Source organism: Thermobia domestica, chromosome 1 (assembly GCF_964235325.1).
Source record: "Thermobia domestica chromosome 1, izTheDome1.hap1.1, whole genome shotgun sequence".
Classification (NCBI taxonomy): domain Eukaryota; kingdom Metazoa; phylum Arthropoda; class Insecta; order Zygentoma; family Lepismatidae; genus Thermobia; species Thermobia domestica.
In genome coordinates, this window is record NC_137454.1 from 18,696,366 (window position 1) to 18,719,444 (window position 23,079).

The 23,079-nt window shown below is 36.2% G+C and overlaps 1 protein-coding gene across 4 annotated transcripts in view; it reads left to right on the forward strand.

Moving 5' to 3' along the window:
• Nup44A (nuclear pore complex protein Nup44A) overlaps positions 1-23,079 on the forward strand; it is a 94,158-nt gene that overhangs the window by 49,725 nt on the left and 21,354 nt on the right. Inside the window, exon 7 of one of the 4 annotated variants that reach the window (XR_014131162.1) lies at positions 7,411-7,598. The exons of 2 other annotated variants lie outside the window; for them this stretch is intronic. Coding sequence is in view for 1 of the 2 variants with exons in the window: in XM_081755129.1 (XP_081611255.1) it covers positions 17,506-17,590 (85 nt within the window). In the remaining variant the exon portion in view is untranslated. Of the gene's footprint in view, positions 1-7,410; positions 7,599-17,505; positions 22,871-23,079 lie in introns of those variants that run through there. One more of the 4 variants, XM_081755129.1, reaches the window with a different exon arrangement.

The following is a 23,079-nucleotide window of genomic DNA, read 5'->3' on the forward strand; positions in this document are numbered from 1 at the left end:
CGGGAGTTTTAAATTCCATTAAACAGTCACGGGTGAAGGTAAGCGCCCATATCCTACTATTGTACTGTAAACTCAAAGAACGACATTTCAGTCCTTGCTATAAAATACTACGCCTCGTCAAATAAATTAAAAAGATCAACAACCCAGCAAACGATTTCCACCAAAAACTTTTTTTTTTTTTTTCGTGCTAGAGGTCCATAAATACCAACGAAAAATGGGAGAATTCTTTCACGAAAGTCTCTACATTTACAACAACAAGAACGAAAGTTCCTTCTAGCAAGCATAAATATATCCTTCACAACGAATAGTTCCTTATTACTGCGCCGAAAATCTTCCCTCCCCAAGCGAAGTCAATATAAGTCGAGGAAGGGGAAAGGGGAAGGGGAAAAGAGCGATAAAATTGTTTATTTTTGTATCTCTGACTACGTTTATGAACTCATGCAATCACAGAGCTCTACCAGCACCTTTTGCACTCATTGTTTTCGGAGCCTGTAGCGGAAGTACCGCAGGATTCTGAAACATGGAAATTTGGATAGGGCACATATTAGTTCCTAAGTAAAGTCTTGACCCGACTATGGTATTTCCCATGATGTTGGAGCTATGGACCTTTAAAGTTCATTTTTTCATGTTTTCGGCAGCCTTTAACTCCGAAAGGAAGCATTTGTGCACCCACGTTGGTCTATACTTTTTGTCTTGTCTTGGTATCAGAAATCACCTCCCAAACGTTGTCGGTGTTGTTTTGAAACACCCTGTATTTATATTGTAGTAGGAATAATCTTCGGAGACACCGTAGTGGTTAGAGCGTAGGACTCACGTCCACGTGGTCCCGGGATCGATTCCCGGCCGGTGCTCTCAATTTCCAGCGTCGTGAGGCAAACTGGGGATTCACGTGAATAAAAGAAAAGCTCCTGTCTGTTAGAGACAGAGCAACGCAACGCGCTGACCACGTGCTCGTCGCTAGGCTGGACGTAGTTCAGCTGGTCTCTAACAGATGGCGTTGGAGCGGCTCAGGCCCACAAAAAAGCTATTACGCCATGTGGTTTGGTTTTGGTATAAATAATCTTAATTGTGTATTAATTATTGAATACAAATTAATATGTAGATAATAGTTACTAAATTGGAAGATCTTACATTACAGTCTATAATAATTTTGCTTCAAAGTAAAGTTATTTTCTGTTAGGCACCTGTCAGTAGAACTGATTGTGGCCAGCATAGACAGGTTTCACTATAAATGCTCTTCGTTCGAAGAAGTTTGACTTTTGGGTTTGAATCGCATTAGGGGGTAATTATAAAGGAATGAAATTCGAACTTCATCCTTTGTAAAATAACAGACAACTAGAAAGATATTTTATTTTAAGTGGCGTAAAAGTATCTTTACTTATTGTCATGCTGTACCTTCGGCTTTTTGCGCTTATTTTTGCAAATACTTTGGAACGAGCAATTGGACTTCAACAAGGCAAACAGAACGATGTCCCACTTCTGAATTTTCTTTTGACTGGTAACTTCGGATTGAATTAATAAGTTTGAATTAGTTTCGATATGGCACAGAGAATTACGTAGAGACAACTGTTCTTGTTTTATATTTTTATGACCTACTTTTTCTCACACCGTACCTTCTATAGGTGCGAAATGAGTGAAACGCAGATATTTAAGAACGTAAGACTGGACTGCGATTTGTCCCGGATTTTTGGATTACTGTGTCGGTTTGATTGGGTTGGTTTGAGTGTAGCTTCCCTTTCAGCAGCGAGACTGTGTGACATAGAGCAATAGCTTAACCTGAGTTCCGAACCACACGAGCTCCCGCCGGGAATTAAACCTCGATCTTTGCGCTGAAAACGCGCACGGTAATCATATAACCACGGAGTGTTACTTTGCCAGCTAACCACTACACTACAGAGTCTGCTTCTTAACTATCCTCCTACTCTTGACTTGTAAGGGCGGTGATCAGCCATTCAGACTACAAGGATTGTAGCACATCTCATTGTTGTGTTTGGGTAACTTAGTTACTGTGTTAATGAATTCCTTTCATGGCTGAGTTACGTGTTATATAACAAATAGAGGAAATCGATCTTTTCACTTTTCTCCTCTTTAGGTACAAATTTAAAGGAACTCAAGAGTGAAAAACGTAAGACGGGACTGGGAATTGAACACAGGTCTCCAGCTTAACTATCAGTGGCCAAATCCGCTTTAATATAATTGTTAAACTTTTGTAAAAAAAAAATAAATAAATAAATAAATAAATAAATAAATAAATTTTAAAAAAATAAAAATAAATAAATAAATAAATAAATAAAAAATAACCGCCTTCACACACGTAACCTACTTGTTTAAAATGTTACAGTATTTCGAAACTTTATAGTACAACCCCTGAGCTGTTATGCAGCTATGCTCACTATAAAGAAGCCTTTAAGCATGTTACTTTGCCATAATTAGCCACCATCCGTTGAACTATTTCGTTGTCTAACTTCAAAGATTACTATCAAATCTTAAGGAAATTTATATGGGACCACTGGAAGGTATGCTTTTTTTAAACATACATCACCAAAATCGGTGCACCTATGTCGGCAGTTATACGTAAATTTATCTAGAACATATAGTTAATAGACATTGAAACTGAAACATCTGATTGAAAGCCATAAATTATATTTAACTAGGAATGCAATGGATATACCCGATTGCAATGAAATGAGCTGAGCGGGCTTAAACTACGTAATCAGGAAGCGTTTTTCGGTGATTATTCCTCGATGGTACATCGGATTTTTGATTTCGACCTATGTTGTCACTCAGCACGACATACTCTATCAGCGTGCTAAGTTTGGTTGAGATCGGCCAAACGGTCTAGGAGGAAGCGTTTTTCGGTGATTATTCGTCGATGGTACATCGGATTTTTGATTTCGACCTATGTTGTCACTCAGCACGACATACTTTATCAGCGTGCTAAGTTTGGTTGAGATCGGCCAAACGGTCTAAGAGGAGTTCGCGGACAACCAAACGGCTAACCCGAGTATAAGAGCTTCGCTTCGCTCAGCTCAATAAGGTGTTGAGGCGCCTTTGGCGGCCACTACAGCAGCAACATGACTTGGAAAGGATTGATAGAAGTTCAGTACGTGCATGTAGTGGGGAGAAATGTTCCTTACTCGATCCTCTAACCAACCCCATACAGCCTCAATTATGTTGAGATCCGTCGATTGAGCGGGCAATGGCAGATGTTCAACCTTACTACCATGCTCATTGAACCACTGTACGTAAGAAGTTTAGCAATGTGAATGGAGCAGTTGTCATCCTGGAACACTGCACCACCGTCCGGGAAGTGTGTTCGAATCATAGGGTTGTAAATGGTCCTCCAGAATGATCCTATAGACCTTGGCAGTGACACGGTGTGGCTTGGACCCTCTAGAATAATTAGGGGTCCCAAAATCTGCCACGATATTGCACCTCAATCCATCGAATCCGCCTCCATGTTTGACTATGGGAACCAAGCAGTCTGGGTTGTATGCATCGGAGGGGCTTCTGTTGTTTGGAAAACAATGTTGCTGGACTCATCTGAGAATATGACATGTTTTAGGTCATCCAACGTCCAGGTTTTAAGCTTCTGGCACCACTGAACCTGCTTTCTGCATTTGTGCTACTGATGAAAGGTTTCGGTATTTCAACCCTGCCATGGATGTTGGCATTATGCAGGTATCGACGGACTGGCTTCGTGCACACAGGTGCTGTGAGGTGGTAAACACTTCTGTAGTGATTGCCGATGCGGTGGTTTTCCGTTTTCTTGCTACATATCCTGATTTTTCTTTCAGACAACTGCCGCTTTCCCCTGCAGTTGCTCCTCCTGGATGTGGTTCGTCTTCCTGTTCATATGCACACACCACCCTGGATACTGTTGCACATGAGACGTCACAAAGTTGGACAGAGGTGCACTTGCTAGACACGCCTCTACGATCTATCTTATATTGAAGTCGGGTATATATCTCATTATACTGCTCTACACACGATTTGACGTTCACTGATGCATTCTTTTGCTGGAGTGACTACCAATGATCCTCACACCTAACTCAGTACCCAAAAGTACTTCATAAACTACCAGATGGCTCTGATGATCCCAGTGAACATACTATGCTCGTTGCGTAGGTGTTTCAATGTCCGCTACCTGTACGTATAAACGGGATGAATAGAGAACATCTTTTCCTGAAGTATGGTAATAAGAGTAATCTTATCAATAGACTCAAATGACACTCACATTGCTCTTCTGTATTTGCGTCCTTTATTCATTGATACGTAGCATATATATCGTATGTTCTACTAAACTCATCCAGTCTGCATGCTAGACCTTGACCTGCTATACAAGCTTGCGAAAAATTACAATTTGTGCAGACTTTTGGTTCTCGAGGTACTGGCCGTCAAATTTAGAGTTTGGACTTAGAGAGAAATTTTCTCAAAACAATTTTGATAGATTTGCTTAAAAATCATCTCAAAAGAATTTTAACAAAGATTGTCTTAAAAGTCAATGAAGGACTTGTTTCTTCCGCAATTGGGAAACTTATATTAGTCCTGTAGTTAAACAAATATGTTAACGTTGAGTTTTCGCTAACAGTTATCAGCATTGTCAAAGACATAGGTAAGGGAAGATTTTAATGGGGATAGAATTTACGGAAATTATTTACATGTAAAAAAGAAATTATATTCAGAGATACCGTAAGTACATAGACACCTGTATTTATAATCTTTTCTCTTTATTGAACTGTACTCATTTGATATAGAAATCAAAATTAAAATCAAAGGATACAGATTAATATCTTAGTGATCGACCCTTAGGTTGAAGTAAAGTCTTAACATGTTAGCGCATGAAGCTAATGAGCTCCGTGATTTTGGCCTGGAGAATTTTTGCTCATTCTTCACGCAGTGCATTATGTAGAATAGCCCAGATATAATTGGGTTTATATCCGGGACTATGGCAATTTTTGGATTCCATTTTGTATCTGCCAGGCTTGAGTGTTTTTGATAATATGGCATGGGGTGGCATCTTCCATAAACAGAGTTGTTGATTTTGGAAGTAACGCAGTGGAAAATATCGGTAGCAGACCCCTTTGCAAATTGTGAAATCTGTCTAAGGCTGTTGACCATACCAATACATTCCAGCAATTCGGAACACCCAGAGCTCTAAAAAGCTTCCCTCCATTAGTGAAAACCCTCTATGTTTGGCCATTGTTTCTAAGCGGTCCAAGTAGTATATTGTTAAAGGGATTGTCTCCATCCCCATGTGTATCCGCTGGATGAATTTTGTAAAAATATGAACTTTATCATAGAAAATTTCCTGGCGTCAGAATTTAACACCTTGCCACACCATGCCTTTGCCCATGGCTGTAGTAAGTAAGGGTTTACGTTTTGCAGCTCGCTCATGAGAGTTTAGTTGATCCAGATATTTGCCAGCCCTAACCCGGCCACTTACAAGTGTTTGCCTCATCTACAGCCTTGCACTTGGGATTTTGTTCCACATTTATACGAGGGCTGATCAGAAAGTAAGGTTACAAAGCCTGCAGTGAAACTTGTATATATTATTTCATACAACCAATACAGCCAACAGATAGTACATAAAATCGACATAATCTCCATATCGGTTGAGGCACTTGTCTCATCGTGAGAGTAGTTTGAGGATTCTCTCCTGGTAAAAATCCTGTTCTTGCGTGTTCAGCCACGTTGTCACGAAGTGTTTTTCCTCCGTGTCTGACGCAAAGCGACGGTCTTCTAAGTGCTCCTTCAAGTGCGGGAACAGGTGAAAGTCGCTTGAAACGAGGTCCCGGCTGTAGGGAGGGTGGTCGATGATGTTCCAGTGAAACTGCTTCAACAACGTGGTGGTCTTCCGGGCTCTATGCGGGCGCGCGTTGACCTTTCCTCTACCAGACGCAAATTTTCGACACCATTCTGCAACATACTGACGAGACAATACAGTCTCTCCTTAAACTTCCACTAACTGCTGGTGAATTTCAGCTGCATTTAAATGTTTCGTCCACAGAAATCTAATAACCGAACAAACTTCTTCGCGAGACAGTTTTTCAAACGAGTCACCATTTGTGTTTACCTACAACTAACGCCGTAGGTGGCGGGTGCCTGAAACTGCAGTTACTAACTCCTTGTATTAAATTATCGCACACTCGTCATTCCTCTATAACACGAAACTTCAGAAAGTTTCTGATCCTCCTTCGTACCTTTCGTAGCCCTCAGCTGGCATTGAGTTGGATCTGGTCAGAACGTGAACTCTCACTTCCTTTTTGATGTCCTTTAAACTGGATAATAATCTGATTGATGGTGGACGATGGAATCTGAAAGTTTATGGAAATTTGTCTTTGGGCTTGCACCGAGATCGCGGCATCGTTGTTTCTTTTGTGCAATCATCACGCTGCTCACACCTGGGATAAGAGCAAATTACGACCATTAATGACCTTCAAATCATTATATTACAAGGTGTCTATTTACTTATGTCGCTTCCCTGTAATCTAGTAACTAGAAATTACAGGGTCTCCGGAATGGGACTGGCGGTTTTTAAAAGTGTATAGTTTTAATATGGTCAGAGATACAGAAGGAAAAAAGAAAAAAAAAACATGCATTTTAAAGGAGAACTCAAAAAGTTTATTTGGTCTTACTTACAAGTCATTCTAACTCAGTGTAACTCCATTTGTAACTCTTACAATATCTAGTCTGAACTCAATCTCTCTCCACGTATTCTGTAACATCTAAGGTGTTCCTGAATCAATCGCATTCCTAATACGGTTCTTCAGTTCATCAAGGTTACGCACGTTTTCACCAGAATCACAAGGTCTTTCACATACTCTCACAAGAAGTCCAGCAGGATAATATCAGGAGAGCGTGGAGGCACACGCATTGCGCCTTTTCGACTGCGGACGCCATTTCTGTTTATCGACGATGCTAGCGCCGTCACCGGTGGTTGTTCAAGTATGAAAATTTGCTGAACAAAACTTTGAGTTTTCCTTCAATATAAATATTTTTTTTTTTTCTTGTGTATCTCTGACCATATTAAAACTATAGACTTTTAAAAACAGCCAGTCCTATTCCGGACACCCTGTATTTGCTGTACACAGTCAAATTTAACTTAGGCGATTTCAATGGCTGTGCTTCAACCTCAAGAATAAAGATATGTGGCTGATCAGGAAGTGGACTGAGTAGACAAAGGGATTAGCGTACCGGTACGGTATACCTGAGACCCAGGTTCGATTCTCCGTTTAGTCGCACATTTTTACTCTCTCAGTTTCTTTGTATTTAAATTACTTCAACTGTTACTGACGAAATAACATGTTGGAGGCAGTATATATATTTTTTTTTCTTTTGGACTGTACTATTCTATTTCTTAGGTTATAATGTATTTGGTCTAAGAGTGTGGTCTATTATTTTCCACAGCCATTCTTCAACTGGTAAACCACTTTCAGAGCCAAATTCTCTCATGCAACCTGTTATGTTTATTAAATCAGCAATACCAACCTTCTTACAAAGCCCTATTCTACAAAATCAAGGTCACAGGTTTTCGGAGTAATTACATGGACTGAAGGCATTGAGAAGAGTTTACTTCAGTTATCAGGAATTTGAAAGTAGGCATTATGTAAATGAAACGAAAAAAACAAAACACTAAATAGCGTGTTAAAATTAGCTAGTCAGTTGTTTTTTTTTTGTCTAAAGAGCATATATGTTAAATTTATTTTAGTTGGAATGTTCTAGTGTTTTTTTGCTTGTTAGGTAAAATTTCGTGCTTCCATGTTTGTAGAAACTGTCTTTTAGTTCAAGACTCACTATAGCCTTGTGACGTTTCAGAATATAAAATAATAAACTCTGAACAAGGCAGAACAGCCTTAAAACTATATATTTACCAATTATGTTAAATTTCTTCATTGTAAAATACCTTCATGAGATACATCGTGTATATATCATACCCACACATAATGATGAAGGCATTGTTGCAATGCTGAAATATTAAGACAATTGGTAAAGGGAAGAGAATTGGTAAATATGTAGTTTCAGAACTGGAATACCTTGATCAGATTTTTTATTTTATCATGTAGTAGTTGTGATCGTGGTAGTAACACTTGTGTTTCTGTGCATTCTGTAATCGATACCTTTATTCTTGATGTGAATTGTGCAAATGTCTCAGTTTCTTTATTATGGTTGACGTGATGCTTCTCAAAATACTGAATGGGTTTGCTTTATGCTGTTGGTGGAGAAATGGATCTAGGGATTCTACAGGGAAAAATTGTTCGCAAGAAAGTTCAGCCATATTTACCTCTAAATTTGCAAGTAATAACGGCTGTGGTGATTAATCTCGCTTTTCAAAATCAAGGCTATACGAGACGTATACCTGCAGCATAACATGGGATCAAAACTACATCACCTTCCACCAAGAGTAAGTGCAGTCAACGGCCGACTGGTCAGCATTGCGTGCCTTTGGTTCAAGTGTTTTCAGGTTCGATTCTCAATGCAGACACACAATTTGAGTTCAGCCAACATCGTGACGCATTTAGGAAATACTTGAATTAAGAAGTAGCAAACTTTGATCTAGGATGCCTAGAATAATGGTGTTGGGAGCCAATGCACTGACCAGACATTACCCAGTTGAACGTGTGCCATCTGGCCAGCCATAACCCTTTGTGATAGCTAGTATGTTTAATCCTTTAGTTTAGGAATTCGTCAAGCGAAGGAAACTATTGAAAGAGCAACATTCTTAGGGGATACTGCATGTATCTGGCATCTTTGAGTTTGATTGCAGTGACGTGCTGTGGAAATCAGACTATAACTGACTTCTATGTAATAATCTTACCATATAATCATAGGGACAATCCATATGAGATGATCCAATGAGGGTTGTTTGACCATTTTTAATTTCTTTTCATTTTTTAAATATATTATCACTATATTCACTGGCAGTACAAATTTTTTTTAATTTTTTTTTTTAAATTTTAATCCTAGCCCATTTGAGTGGCGGCCATTTTTGTTGAGTACCGCTTGCCAGTTAGTGACTTTGCAGATATTAGCATATGGATTATTCAAAAACATTGCAACAAACACTTTTCGTCAGCGCTTTCTGTTCTTTATCTGCAGCATGAAGAACCTTAATTGAACTTCAGTTGGTGAAAATTACTTCCGAAGTTTAGTATCAAAATTTAACAAATTCTATTTTATAGAGTAAAAGTTCATTATGGAACGGTGAAATATTTGTTGATTTTTTCTTATAGTTACATGTAATATATTGTGCTTACTATAACAGCAACACTGATGTGCACTTCCTACAATTTTAATTATTTTTTTAAAATATTGTAACTTCTAGGAAGTTTGAAGTATGATACCTCTTTGTTGCCAGTGAATATTATATATATATATGGTCAAGTAAATAAAAAAATATTGGATCACTTCATATAGTTTGAACCAAAATTAAAAATCATCCGTTTTTAACGAAACTTGATGTGTGCTTCTTGAGGCTTAATTAATAAGCGTACGGTCTTGTTTGAAGTTGAAATCCATAAGAAATGGGGAATAAAAGCTTACTTCCTCAGTTGAAAGTTTGCCCATGTATATGATGTGATGATAAATCAGGTTTTCACGATAACTTTCGTAAAAATAATTCAATTTGTGGTACATTTTCTTTGTGATTTCTCTGTCATTACCACTGCTTGGGATTGAAATCAGTCATGAATAAGGTTGAATTTATGTCATCGAGGTATGGTTCACAATAAATTCCGTACAAATTAATCCGATTTTCCTCCAAGATAGCGCATATTTCTGATGAAACAAGAATTACCTGTATTGCGTGCAACTGAAATTAAGGTGGGAGGGAAAGGGTTCACCCAAATTGAAGGGGATAAAAGGGCATGAACTCATGGTTGGAATTCAAATCAGTCAGTGGTGTTATATATATATATATATATATACGTTATTTTAAGTCACTTGAAGCGTTGTGTACTGAAGCGAAGATAGGTGCCACGTTTGCTCTCAGTGAAGAATAAACGCATTCGTCGGATCGACTCGGAGGCTGGTTTGGCGCATTTCGTCGCGATCCCGACGAGTTTCTGCGTCAATACATAACAATGGACGAAACATGGATACACTATTACTCCAGAAACAAAGAAATACTCGAAACAGTGGGTTTTTAAAGGCGATCCGGCCCCGAAGAAGGTGAAGACTGTGAAACCGCCCAATAAGGTGATGACCAGGGTTTTTAGGGATGCACGCGTAATCATTTACATCGATTACTTGGAAAAAGGAAAAAAACGATAAATGGAGAGTATTACGCGTCGTTAGTGCACCGGTTAAGAGAAGAAATCAAAAAAAAAAACGCCCTGATTTGGCAAAGAAAAAGACATTTCCATCAAGACAAGTTTCGATGGCGAAAATTACGGAATTAAAATTCAAATTTTTACATCCACCGTATTCACCAGATTTGGCCTCCAGTGACGCTTTTTATTTCCAAACTTGAAAAATGGCACGGCGGGAAGCGATTCACGTCGAATGAAGTGGTCATCGCCAAGTAGATGCCTATTTTGACTATCTTCCAGAATTCTAGTTTTAGTGACGGCTTAAAAAAGGTTGTAGAAACGCTAGAAAAATGAGTCGAACTAAAAGGAGATTATGTTGAAAAATTTAAAAAAAAAAAGTTTTAAAAAATATTTTTCTGAGCATTTATTGAAGGACCCTCGTACTACGTCCGAATGTACTTTAATTGGACTAAACTATTTCATCAATCTCTGTCTCCCGTTAGTAACTCTGGGAACTCAATATGAAAGCTTTTTTTTTTTTTTCACTTTCAGAATATCATTTCAATATCCTAGATTAGTGAAACAGTTTAGTACAATTAAATTTCATTTGAATGAAGTAAGTTCTTATATTTTTTTTAAAGGAGTTTGATTGACCATAACTCTTTATTATTTACCCTGTGTGCCCATCCCAAAGACAAAACATGTCGTCAACTACTTGATGGACCACCATTAATTTTGACCAGGGTGTACAGGATGGAAAGCTAGGAATAAATTCGTTGTTTGAGTAATATTCAAAACGGAAGTGGTAAACATCAACCATTTCCGTTTTCAACGTTGATCAATCACTATTGAGCAAAAAACGATATCTTGCAATAGATTAAACATTCAGAGAATACATTGTTTCCATCCGTAACTCTCTACTAAAACCAAAACTGATAGAACTACACTAAAACTTCGGTTTCAATTAGGGATGGGCAAAACCGGTTTTTATAAAAAAAACGGAAACTGATTTCTAGGAAAACCGAAATCCGAAAAACCGACATTTCGGTTTTCTCCAAAATTGGTTCGTTTTTTCACCGAAACCGGTTTCGGTTTTCTCAAAAAAAACGGTTCGGTTTTTCATCGAAACCGGTTTCGGTGAAAACTTTTGGAAAACACATAAAGCTATTTCTGTGGAAACAGAATCGGTTTCCGGAAAACAACGAAACACAATTCTAGTCAGAAATAGAACCAAATTTTGAAAAAAACGGAACCGGTTTTGAAGAAAACCGAAACCAGATCCGGTGAAAAAAAGATAACGGTTTTGGAGAAAATCGGTTTCGATGAAAAGTTTTTTTCTTTAAATTTTGAAAAACCGGTTTCGGTTTTTTTTAATTTTGAAAAACCGGTTTTTGTGCCCACTACTAGTTTCAATATTGATCTGCATAGAACAAAAACGATAAGAATTAACGAGAAGCATTTTTTGTATATATAAAATCGATTTAGCATTCTAAGAATTAGCACCATAGAAATCAACTCTTGTGGTTGTAACATTGATCAGTACAAAGTAGAAACGGTAATAAATAGCTAGAAGCAGTTTTCTGCAATCCATTAAGCGTCCCAAAGAATATTTTCCATTTCCACTCTAATCTATCTACTAAGATCGGAAGTGGTAGAAATATTAATTGGGAAAATAACACGCTGTTACAAACCAAACTCCTTGACGTGGTGTACATGTGACACTGTTGCTTATTTATGCAAGTATTTAATTAGTTGATTAAAGTATGGCGATGTTTTCAACATCAAGGCAGTATGGGAATGAACGTGCTGTTTGAAGTGGAATCCGAACCACATGCAGAGAAAAAGACGCACAATAACTACTTTGTCACGAAGGGTCTCAAAACTCTAATAGGGTTTTTCGAAGCCAATTTTTTGATTTGTTCTAAATTGATATTTGAGCAGTAATGATAACGAAAAAGCGCTTATAGTACAATGTTTTGGATCATCAGATATATTCATGTCAACTGTCTCAGTATAGTGACATGCGTAAGTAGTAACTTCGTGCAATGTACAGAATAGTACACACAGTGATACTTTTATTTGTTAAGAGACTTTATATTTTTAAACAAAAGATGCGATAAAGGGGGTCACAACGCATTTCAGTATATGAAAAGTTGATGGTGTTATTGTTTTCATATAAATTGACACAGGAAATAAGACGGTTTTAGCAAATCAGGTTTTCTTCAAGACGAAGAGTCGTACTTTGACACACACATTCATATGCTGAATTGAGAACAAGATTCCCATCTGGCCCCGCGTAGCGTAGTTGTTAACGCTCTCGCCTTTGGTGTGAGCGGTCCCGATTCGATTCTCGGTGTGGACATGCAGTCGAAAAAGTATACAAGCTTTTTCAGGTCGGCCATTCTGAGTGAAGGTTTTCCTCGTTCACATCAGGCAAATTTATTTATTTATTTATTTATTTATTTTAATGTCCTTGACAGAGCTATATGCTCCATTTAACAAGTGGCAAGTATAGTGGGATGCCGGGATGGTACCTCACATAATGGACCCAGGACACTTCCCTCCTTCTCCATTCCTTTCTTCGTCCCCAGTTCCCCGGATTGTCATGCGTCATACGTGACATGCTAGCATGGCCATAAATGCCGAAAGCATGGAAATCTAATTCCTAATCGGGGCCGCGGTGGTTCAGTGGTAGAGCGTTCACCTCTGGTGCTTGGGGTCCCGGGTTCGATCCCAGCCCCCGCCAAGTGAACTTTGTGGTGGACAAAAAACCGTGTGCGTGGGTTTTCTTGGGGTGTTCCCGTTTCCTCCCACTTTCTTCATTCCACCATTTCATTCATTACTCATCATCATCGTCTCCTTTAGCGTAACCGGCATAAACGCGGGACGTAAAACTGAAAAGTTTCATTTTTCTAATTCCTAATCCTCGCATACTAGGAGTGCATGACAGATTTATGACAGAGGAATTAAGGGACACGGTGGTACCACAACGTTTCAGTGTGCAAGCAGTTGGGAAGATAACGGAGGACATTGTATATGAATAATTGGTAGTTGTGAATATTCGTTTGATGGTATTGATCTGCCTCCAGGTAGTTCATGGAACTTGTGATGCATTACAACAAATTACCTAAGCCTGTCGTTTCGTGAAGAATTGTTTTATTTCATTTTTGGCGTAAAAATTACGTCGCCTTTCGACACCGAGACGTACTTGAACTGAAGATCAGAACCAGATACAACCACATAAAATCAAACACAGGACCAAGCGCACAAAAAATACCCTTCTAGCCACTTCACGACCATGGATTCCTTCATGACCGTTCTTATTTTAAATACGTAGAAAATATCTCGTTGAATCATCCACTTATATAGTTGAAATTAAAAATAAATTTGAAGTATGTATTTAGCACATTATGCCAGAATATTTCCGTCCATTTGGGCTTGATCAATTTACGAGACGTAAATATTCATTACGTAGATAATTTATTGATAAAAAAATTATTCTCAGTCAAACCTGCTCGTATAATACAAACTTTCACTTCACACCTGTCTTTGCTACTAAAACTTCCATTTGGCTTGATATTCGGTGCATGAATGCATGCATTCAAGTTGCAAGAAAAAAGTAGTGAGCATGCTCAGTATTGTTGTAAATTTGAGCTGTAATATTAATACGCCTGCCTTAAAGTACTATCTATTCACAGTATTATTAACAATAGTACTATATTTTGACAAGAATTATGTTCACATATTGAAAAATATATATATGGGGTGAGGCTGATTCTTCATATTACCAAAATATAGTTTAAAAATGACATTATAATGACCATAGGTAGAAATACTTTTAGAACTTTTATTTCTGTTGTGTTTACGTGATATTGGCTTATCTCCAAAACGAACAAAGTTGCTTTAAGAAAAGAAGAGCACATCGTAATTTCAAGGAAAATATTAGTTGTTTTATCTGTTACATGATCCTCTTCGATGAAAAGAAAAGACTCAAGATGGCGGCCATGATAGGTTTTTTGCAAATTTGGCCGCCATCTTGGCATGTTGATTCTATATCATTTGTAGTAATGAAGGACCTTACAATGTAGAGAATATGTGTATTCATCAAAATATTGAAACTGGAAGATTTGTCTCGTTCTTTGCTTTCTTATTTGTTTGCCTAGCTAATCACAGTAGTTCCTTAAGGTGAAACTGAAATCGACAACGTTTAACACACTTCTTTTACCATTCAAAGTAAGCAAATTTCATGTAAATGCATTATAAAAAGTCGTGCTTGTTAGGTGAAAGTAAAGTGAAACTGTAATTCGTTTTTTCAGAGTATTCAGTGCAGTACACATCGCTCTTATTTTTTTAAAAAATATAACTCAGAGACAAGAAAGAAGATAAAAAATTATAACTCAGATAATGAAAACAAAAATGATAGTTCAGAGACAATAAAAATAAAAATTAACTCACAAGAAAAATTATAACTCAGAGAATAAAGAACAAAAAAATGTAACTCAGAGACAATAAAGAACAAAAATTATAACTCAGAGACAATAAAGAACATAAAAAATATAACTCAAAGATAATACAGATCTTAAAAATTTTAACTTAGAGAAAATTTTAAAAAAACAAATTATAGCTCAGAGACAATAAATAACATAAAAATATAGAAAATGAGCCAAATAAGATCCTGAAAACGCTATTAAATCGACCTGTTTCAAATCTTTCTCACAGGCCAAATAGCTGTGTATGAAGTTTATGAGTCCTAAGTACTGGGCACTCAGTTTTTTGCAGTAGATAAAATATGCTGAAAACAATTATTAATTCACTTAATAACATTCTTTAATTATTGAATTACTTATTTTCAAAAAAAATATGTTATCAAACAAAATAAAGTTGTGCTGAGTGTAGTCAGTATCTTTAGAATTGTAATGAATAATAATAATAATAATAATAATAATAATAATAATAATAATAATAAAAAAAAAAGATAGGAAGTAAATGATTTTTTAAAAAGTAACAATTGTAGTGTAATTTCAATTAGGGAGCGAGCTTTGTGCTAGATCCCAAATAAGTTCAATATTGCAATGTTGAAACTGAAGAAAAACATCAGAAATTAGTATTAAGTGTTAATTATGCCATTTAAGTGAAAGTATTGAGGTTGAATTTTGAATTAATCTCCAATCGTTTACCTATTTCAATCTCAGTGTTTCTTAAGCATTAAGGGAAAAGTACAGCAACGTTTATCAACATGACACTTTTTCCCCACAAAAGTTACTGATATTTGGCAGAGGCATATTTAAAAAAAAAATCGGAACTAGCCTGCGACACGAAATACATAAAAATACATAAATTTCGCCTAAAGTTATAAAATCTAAAATATTTTTAAGTTTCGAAGAGGGGATCGAAACTCTCTAAATAAGCTCCTATTATCTTTGAACAAATAAACAGACGCGCACACAAAAGAATTTTCGCCTTAAATGTACATGATGATTTCCTCGTTGGAATAGTTAACGATTTAAAAACCCTAATGTATTAAAAATAAAACCCAAAGTAAACTTCCGAATAGGAGAATACTTGTCCACGAGTATTCACGTTAAGAATGGCCTGAAATAAGGAGATACATTGTCGCCATTATTCAGTTTTGTTCTGAAATATACTGTAAAGTAAATCAAAAAACGCAACCAGGGCCTAGAGCTGAATAACTTTACCAGATTATTGCTTATGTTAATGTCAATTAGATAGAATAGATGATATGAGAGCAATAGAAAGAAATGGAGATGTTTTATTAAAAGCCTACAGGAACGTAGGTAGAAGGAAATCAGGAGAAAACCAAATGCATGAATATTTGCCGTAACCATACTACTGTAAACTATGGATACCATAAAAATATTTTCAACACCGTGTCCTTGGGTTTCTCACGTTCTCTCACACTGTTTTCATTCCATCATTATTATCCATCTCATTACCGTCCCTCTTAGCCTTGGTACATAATCGTGAGAAATTACATTAAATTCAAAAAGATAGTTTCGACGAAGTGGACACTTTCAAATATCTAGGATCAACATTAACAGGCCAAAACCGTATCCACGAAGAAATAAAATAATGTCTGAAACCAGAGAATTCGTGTTATTGTGCAATCCAAACTTTTCTGTCGTCGCGAATTCTGTTGAAGAATTTTAAACTTAAAATATAGAAAGCGATAATTATGCGTATTGTGCTGTATGGTTGAATATGGTTGCATACTTTGAGGGAAAAACTGAGATTTAAAAAAAAAAAAAAAAATGAGGCAATTTGAAACCAAAAAGGGCGGGAATGGAGAATGGCAGAAACTTCATAAAGTGGAAAACTGAATAATTTATACCGTTTACCTAACATTGTTAGGGTCATTAAAGTCTAGGAGACTCAGGTAGGCAGATTATGTAGTCAGAATGGAAGAAAGTATAGGAATGCTTTCAAAAATTTAAGTGGAAATCTGATCGGACAAAGGCCATCAGGAAGATCTAGGTCAGATGAGGAGGACAATATTAAGATGGATCTCGCAGAATTAGGAATACAAGTTTAGAAACTGGATCCAGGTGGTTAAGGACAAAAGTGAATGTGGCATTAAATCTTCGGGTTCCATAAGCCATAGAGAGAGTTAGTTAGTTACCAAAAAAAAAAATCTTCTTAATAAGAAACCCGTCCCACATAGCGCCAGTGCTGAAGAAGGGCGTTAAATTACAGCCCAAACATCCAGCCATCGCGTACACTTTGAAGAAAAAAGCTCGTTAATTTTGAAAGCTTGGAAGGTTTCTATTAATTGAAACAAATAACCGAGACTTTATGACGGAAGACTTTTAAGAAATAAGATATTTATTAATTTTCCTACTACGTCAGCCATATGTGACAACGAATGGTATAGCCAGTCAGATGCTTGATTGTTTTCCGGCTTCAGTGTATTATTGAAATATAGATTGTTATAAGCTTGTTCTCTACATTGAAAGGTCCTTTGTATCAGTTTGATTTCTTCGGACTAATGCCTCATCCTGTACAATAACACAATGCTTGGTTTAAAGAAAGAAAGAAAAGAAAGAGCATGTTTGTTGTACGTTGTTGTATTTGAACATATGTTGATCTAGTGTATAAAAAACGCTTAACATTGTTTGCTGTAAACCTGTGCACCCTCCTTTAACCGTCATGCTTTGTTTATAAATGGTAGATCACAAACTGTAAAATGTTGTGTTATGCATGAATTATAATACTGCCTTGTTTTGTTTGTTTGTTCTAGCATGTTGCAAGACACGGTGGAAAAGCAGAGAAGTTTGTTAAATCCATTTATATTTAGGTTAAGTAAAAGCTTTAATTCAGTTTAAGATACGTGACAGCTTTTTTTTATTAAGAAAAGACTAATTGACGAAAAAAGGAAGTGGCTGTGAATTTAGTATTATTATTATTATTACTACTATTACAATAAGCTTTATATTTTATAGTAGTAGTGTACAATATTGTTTATAAGTTACTACTAATGTATACGATCTTTTGTACCAAAATATATGGTTATAAGAGAGTGACGTTTTTGTAGGATTGGACAAGTGCAGTATATATAGGCAGCTTGTTTATATGTTTTAACCGACCGTGTAGCTATAACATATTTCAATTAGCCTCGCGTCATTTGATGCAGTTTACAAGTATATGTCACCAAATATTTGTGCAGACACGAGGCAGATTTTTCTGTTCCGATTACATATTTTTATTGCTTTTTTTTTTATTAATAACTTACGTGTGAGAATTTTTTAACCCTTAACTGATCTACCGAATGATGTATCCTGTGACGTCTTATACTAGAGTTGCGTAATGGCAAGTGAATCCAACGTCAATTACTTTCGTAATATATGGCTGTGGGAAACGAAATTTTGTTAATTTAAAATCAAGGACTTGGTGGAAAATTTGGATTTAAAGAAGAGGAATGTGATCTAAATTTATGAATATATACAGTAAAGCCCTGATTACCCGCGGAATTAGGTGGCAAGGGCACCACACATAGCGAAAACCGCAGATACCCCCCCCCCCCCCAAAAAAAAAAGGATTAAAAGTGAGGTGCAAACACACACACACAAAAAGTAGTACTTCAGCATAAAAACTGTTTTATTGTTTGTATTTCTCGGATCGTGAAGGTCAATGATCAGAAAATGTGAAAGCCATGAACAAGAGAAAGAGCCTGTCGTTCATCTACAAATCCCGAGAAGACATATAAGATTACGATGCACAATAAATCTATCAGGTAATTTTCGACCTTCGCACTATAGGATAGGGCCTATTGTATTTTCCCTGTTGTTGGCTTGGTTCTTTTTTTTTTTTTTTTCCTGAGGTTCGTAATTAATTTTCCAGTGGTCGCCCACGAACTCTCGCTCTGCAGTGAACAATGAACGTAATTTACTATCACGCAAATCAGTGTTCCTAATTTTCGTTTTTCGTATCTTACAACAACCGGCTTGTGCTTATCAGAGTAGAATTGCACTTCGAAACGTGAACTAGTGTTGGAAATATTGATTTTAACAATGCAGTTTATTATTATTATTATTATTATTATTATTATTATTATTATTATTTAGAACATATACTTATTTGCATGTGGAGTGTCAGTTCGCAGCATGACTACTTATGAAAAATAATTGAGCGCGGTTGCAATAGGTTTTTTTTTTTTTTTTCGAGGCACTCGCGGCTTTACTGTATATATTTGATAGCCGTATCGGAACTTAACTGTAAACAGTACTTGTAGGTAATAATATATAATTGCGTATAGTGGAATTATGTACTTTCACATAAGAATAAAAGTATCTTCTTACAGAAAACGTTGCCCAGAAAATGCATGCAGCTTCGTCTGCTAGCTTCATTCAGTCGAACGAAAAGAATTCCACTATTTTTTTTTTTTTTTTTTTTTTTTTTTTTAAGTATTCCTGGGACATTTCGGAGCGTTTTCTCTCTTTTTGTTATGTATGTTTAGTCCTAAAACGGTGAAGAAAAAGGAAAGTATTTTATATTGTTTCTCACCCGCTAAGCCGCCACCGCAGGGGCCAAGACATTAGAAGTGTGAATGACTCGTTTTATAAAATAGCAGGAATACGGGGTAAAACATGGAATTTTTTAATGTTTAAGTTCGGTTTTTGTGTTTATTTAGAAAACTATTTCCTTTTTTGTAATCTTATTTGCAACAGAGAGTAATGTTAAATATGGTTGTCCGAAAGTAGGAATATTTTTTAAAATCATATCGCAGTTGCTTCCACGCATTATAAGATTGCCGTTTTTAAGCAATAAGCAGGTACTATTATACGATTTATCACGTAATGGGTTTTTTTTAATGGTATCAAGTGTAGGATTATAGCTTGTTCGTAGCGAGTCATCAATATGATCAAACAAGCTTCTGTTATTGAAATGTATTCCTCAGCAAGTAGAATGGATACTTGCAGACAAGAACGGGAACAGTCAGGTAGACTTTTGTCGAGAGACCGAATATGAGAGGAGGAATACCGTAAAATATTTTCGTGTGGAATGTTGTACCATATAGATACTTCGCAAAAGAAAGAAAACTAAAAGCTTTCGATATGTAGGTGCGAAAAAGAATGAAGAAAATCAGTTGTGGTCGAATGAAGAAGTGCTCTAAATAGGGAGAAAAGAATATTGGATATATTCAAATGTAGAGGAGGTATTTTTGCACTTAGATATATTTTCTTCGACTGCTTTTAAAACTAAATGAGATTTATAATCAGATGTTTGAAGGAATAAAGGGGGGGGGGGGGATAAAGTAATGTAATCCTATATTATAACTAAAAGAATATGAATCGGTTCCGTGTGTAGGTAATACCACAAAAGTAAATTCATACAGAGATTTCGTCTTTCTGTTTCCTCCATAGTGCGGCAATATTACCAGATTTCCGAGTTGCCAAATTCAGAGATGGTAGTGCTTCCCTTATGTTCCGAAAACACACCGACAATTGTTGTTCAGCCCTCGTCAGTTGATTCTTTTGTAAATTTAATTCTGTTCACTTTATTTGAGGGACCACATGTTCTCAGTGTTGAGTAACAGAACTTTACAACTATTAGAATTCACCAACAGTTTCTATTTTTCCTTTTTTTCTCCGACATACTATTTTGTATGAAATGTTTAAAATTTCCTTTGAATTTTGCAAAATATCTTACAGGCCACCTGATTAGGGGATAATCCGGAAGGTTTCCCATAGATTATTGGTCGTAGCGGGATAATTTCCTTACGCGTTTTTGGAAATCTGTGTATTACAGGTAGTTTGTCCATGGATATTTCTCTGTCTCTGATTTTAGCCATAATGTCCATCAGTTTAAATCGGAATTTTTGAAGAATTCTGTTTCGACATTTACTTGGTATTAGAGCTTCGTGGATAATCCTTAATATTTATTTATAAAGGTAAAATTCAATCTATTTTCTTGAAAAATTCCTTTAGTGACGTTTACTACAAAATTAAGGGTACAGGAAGGAGATGAAACCAACGAATTGGTTTAGATTTTTTACTTTTATTAATAAAGGAAATCTAAATTTCACAGTAAAGTTCATATAAAACTGTGGCCAGTTATGTACACGTTACTCATTTCAACCATTACACTCCTTCGACGTTAAAACGAAGATCTGGAAAAAGTCTTCCTGGAGATTGTTTCCGTTATACTTAGAAAAGGAAATGCAAAAGAAATATACCCTGGTTTATATATATTAAATGGATCGGTTTATCCGGCTTTCAACCAGTAAACAGTAAACCAAAACGACACTCAAAAGATAGCCTTTAAATAGGTTGTGAAACCAGACCAAAATTCAAACACTTAATATACTATAAATTCTGTTAAAGATAGGCTACAGGTAGTTTACTATAGATATATATATATATATATATATATATAAATCAATTTTGTGCTCCTGTGAGGAGATACATATGGATACCGCAAGAAGGAAACATGTCAACCAGGAGTAAGGAACGTGTAAGGGATGCTAAGAAGAAAAAGAAACATCCAACTACATGGACTATCGCAACATTTAAAATATAATAACCATACGAAATCAAAGAAACAAAGTTTTTGTTTATACCCAATAATAATACAGAAAGACCAGCTGGACCGTTTGTAAGTGGCAGAATATCTGATGATAATGATTTTGAAAGGGTTCATTGCGTGGATAAGAAATTTAACCACTTAAATGGACTGAAGCATGCTCTTAAATCAGCTGTAAACTTGAGACCGGAGGAAAGAGACGGTGTGAACTAAATCTTATCTTTTAACTATGGATTTCACGCTTTTTTGAGCAAATTTTAGGCATTTACAGAAGGAACAATTGAAGGGATATGGCTTCCGAGTCGTCATGGACTGAAATGAATCTAAGTAATTTGAAAGAGACAGTAGATCAACAACGTACTAAACTCGCAAAGAAACGCCAAGAAGATAGAAAACAATTGCTTATTTGTGTGATGGGATGCATATGAATTTAAAAATATATATATATATAATTACCTTTACCTCATAGTTCTGCGAAATGTTTCAGAGCACTCCTGAATCCTTCGTCGGCGAATCAATAGAAGACTCGCTGATGCATAGATGACAAGAAGGAGTTAGTAGTATTCTTTGGGGCATAAAATGTTTTTGTAAATAGAAAGAAGTGGAAATTTGAACTTGAGAAATCAATATTACAGCTGGAGCTTTGAGAAGTCAAAAATTGAGTCTATATCAGTCAGGGGTAGTTGCTATTGCATGTAATGTATGTCTTTCTGCGAATTTGATTTCATTGGATTTTCATACAAGTCCATCGCCTGTAATTTAGATAATTCAGATTAAAAGGTATTATTGTAGCAGGCATCTAATCATAAAAAATGTCAAAGTGACAGTAATCTGACAGGTTAAACATTGCATATTTAATTAACTCTGATTTTCGATGCCTGAATAAATTTAAAATTTTATATTAAGGCCATTTGATCACTGTTCAAAGAATGCACTTTTCTTTCACATATATAACCATTAATATAATAAGGTGACGAAAATTTTATCAGATAAAGTGACGAAGTTATTAATAAACATATTTGTTAATTATGTTCATGCATTTTTAATCCCGATTAATGCATATTTAGCACTTGGTGTAACGGCCCGATTTGTGAACCTCAGTCGCTCCACGCCATCTGTTATCGATTGGTAGAACTACATCCAGCCTAGCAACGAAACGCGTCGCCCTATCGCTAACCGGCGTATCAGAAGCTCTCTAGACCTAGTGGCCGCCACGTCTTTTATTCACGTGACTCCCCAGTTTGCCTGATGACGCCGGGTGGACGCCGAAAATTGGTGGAAACACTGGCCGGGAATCGAACTATGGACCACGCGGACATGAATCCAACGCTCTAACCACTACATTACGGTCCCCCTGACTAATGCATATGCGCTGCCTAAAACAATAATAATAAAAAGTTTATATTTTTTTGACTGAATTTTTATAAATTGGAGCAACATACTAAAAAATTGCTTTATCTAGCGGATGGCTATCGTTGAGTACAAATCACACACTCTCTTGTAACTGTATTTTTTGGTACAAATGAAATGCAAGATGTAATTCATTTCGCTTAAAATATGTAGAGACATCTTACAAGTTATTTTATCTTATATTTATTATATTGGACCAAAGTATTTTTTTCATTTAATTTATTATAGTTTCACATGTGTTCATTTTATTTATAGTGTGTATGTAATTATTCTACATTGCTCTATTTCCAACTCCATTTCATACATACATACAAGGCTGATCGTGTTTGACTTAAGCATTTCTGTTTCAGACGTAGCTTAAAACATATCAGAATCCAAGAAA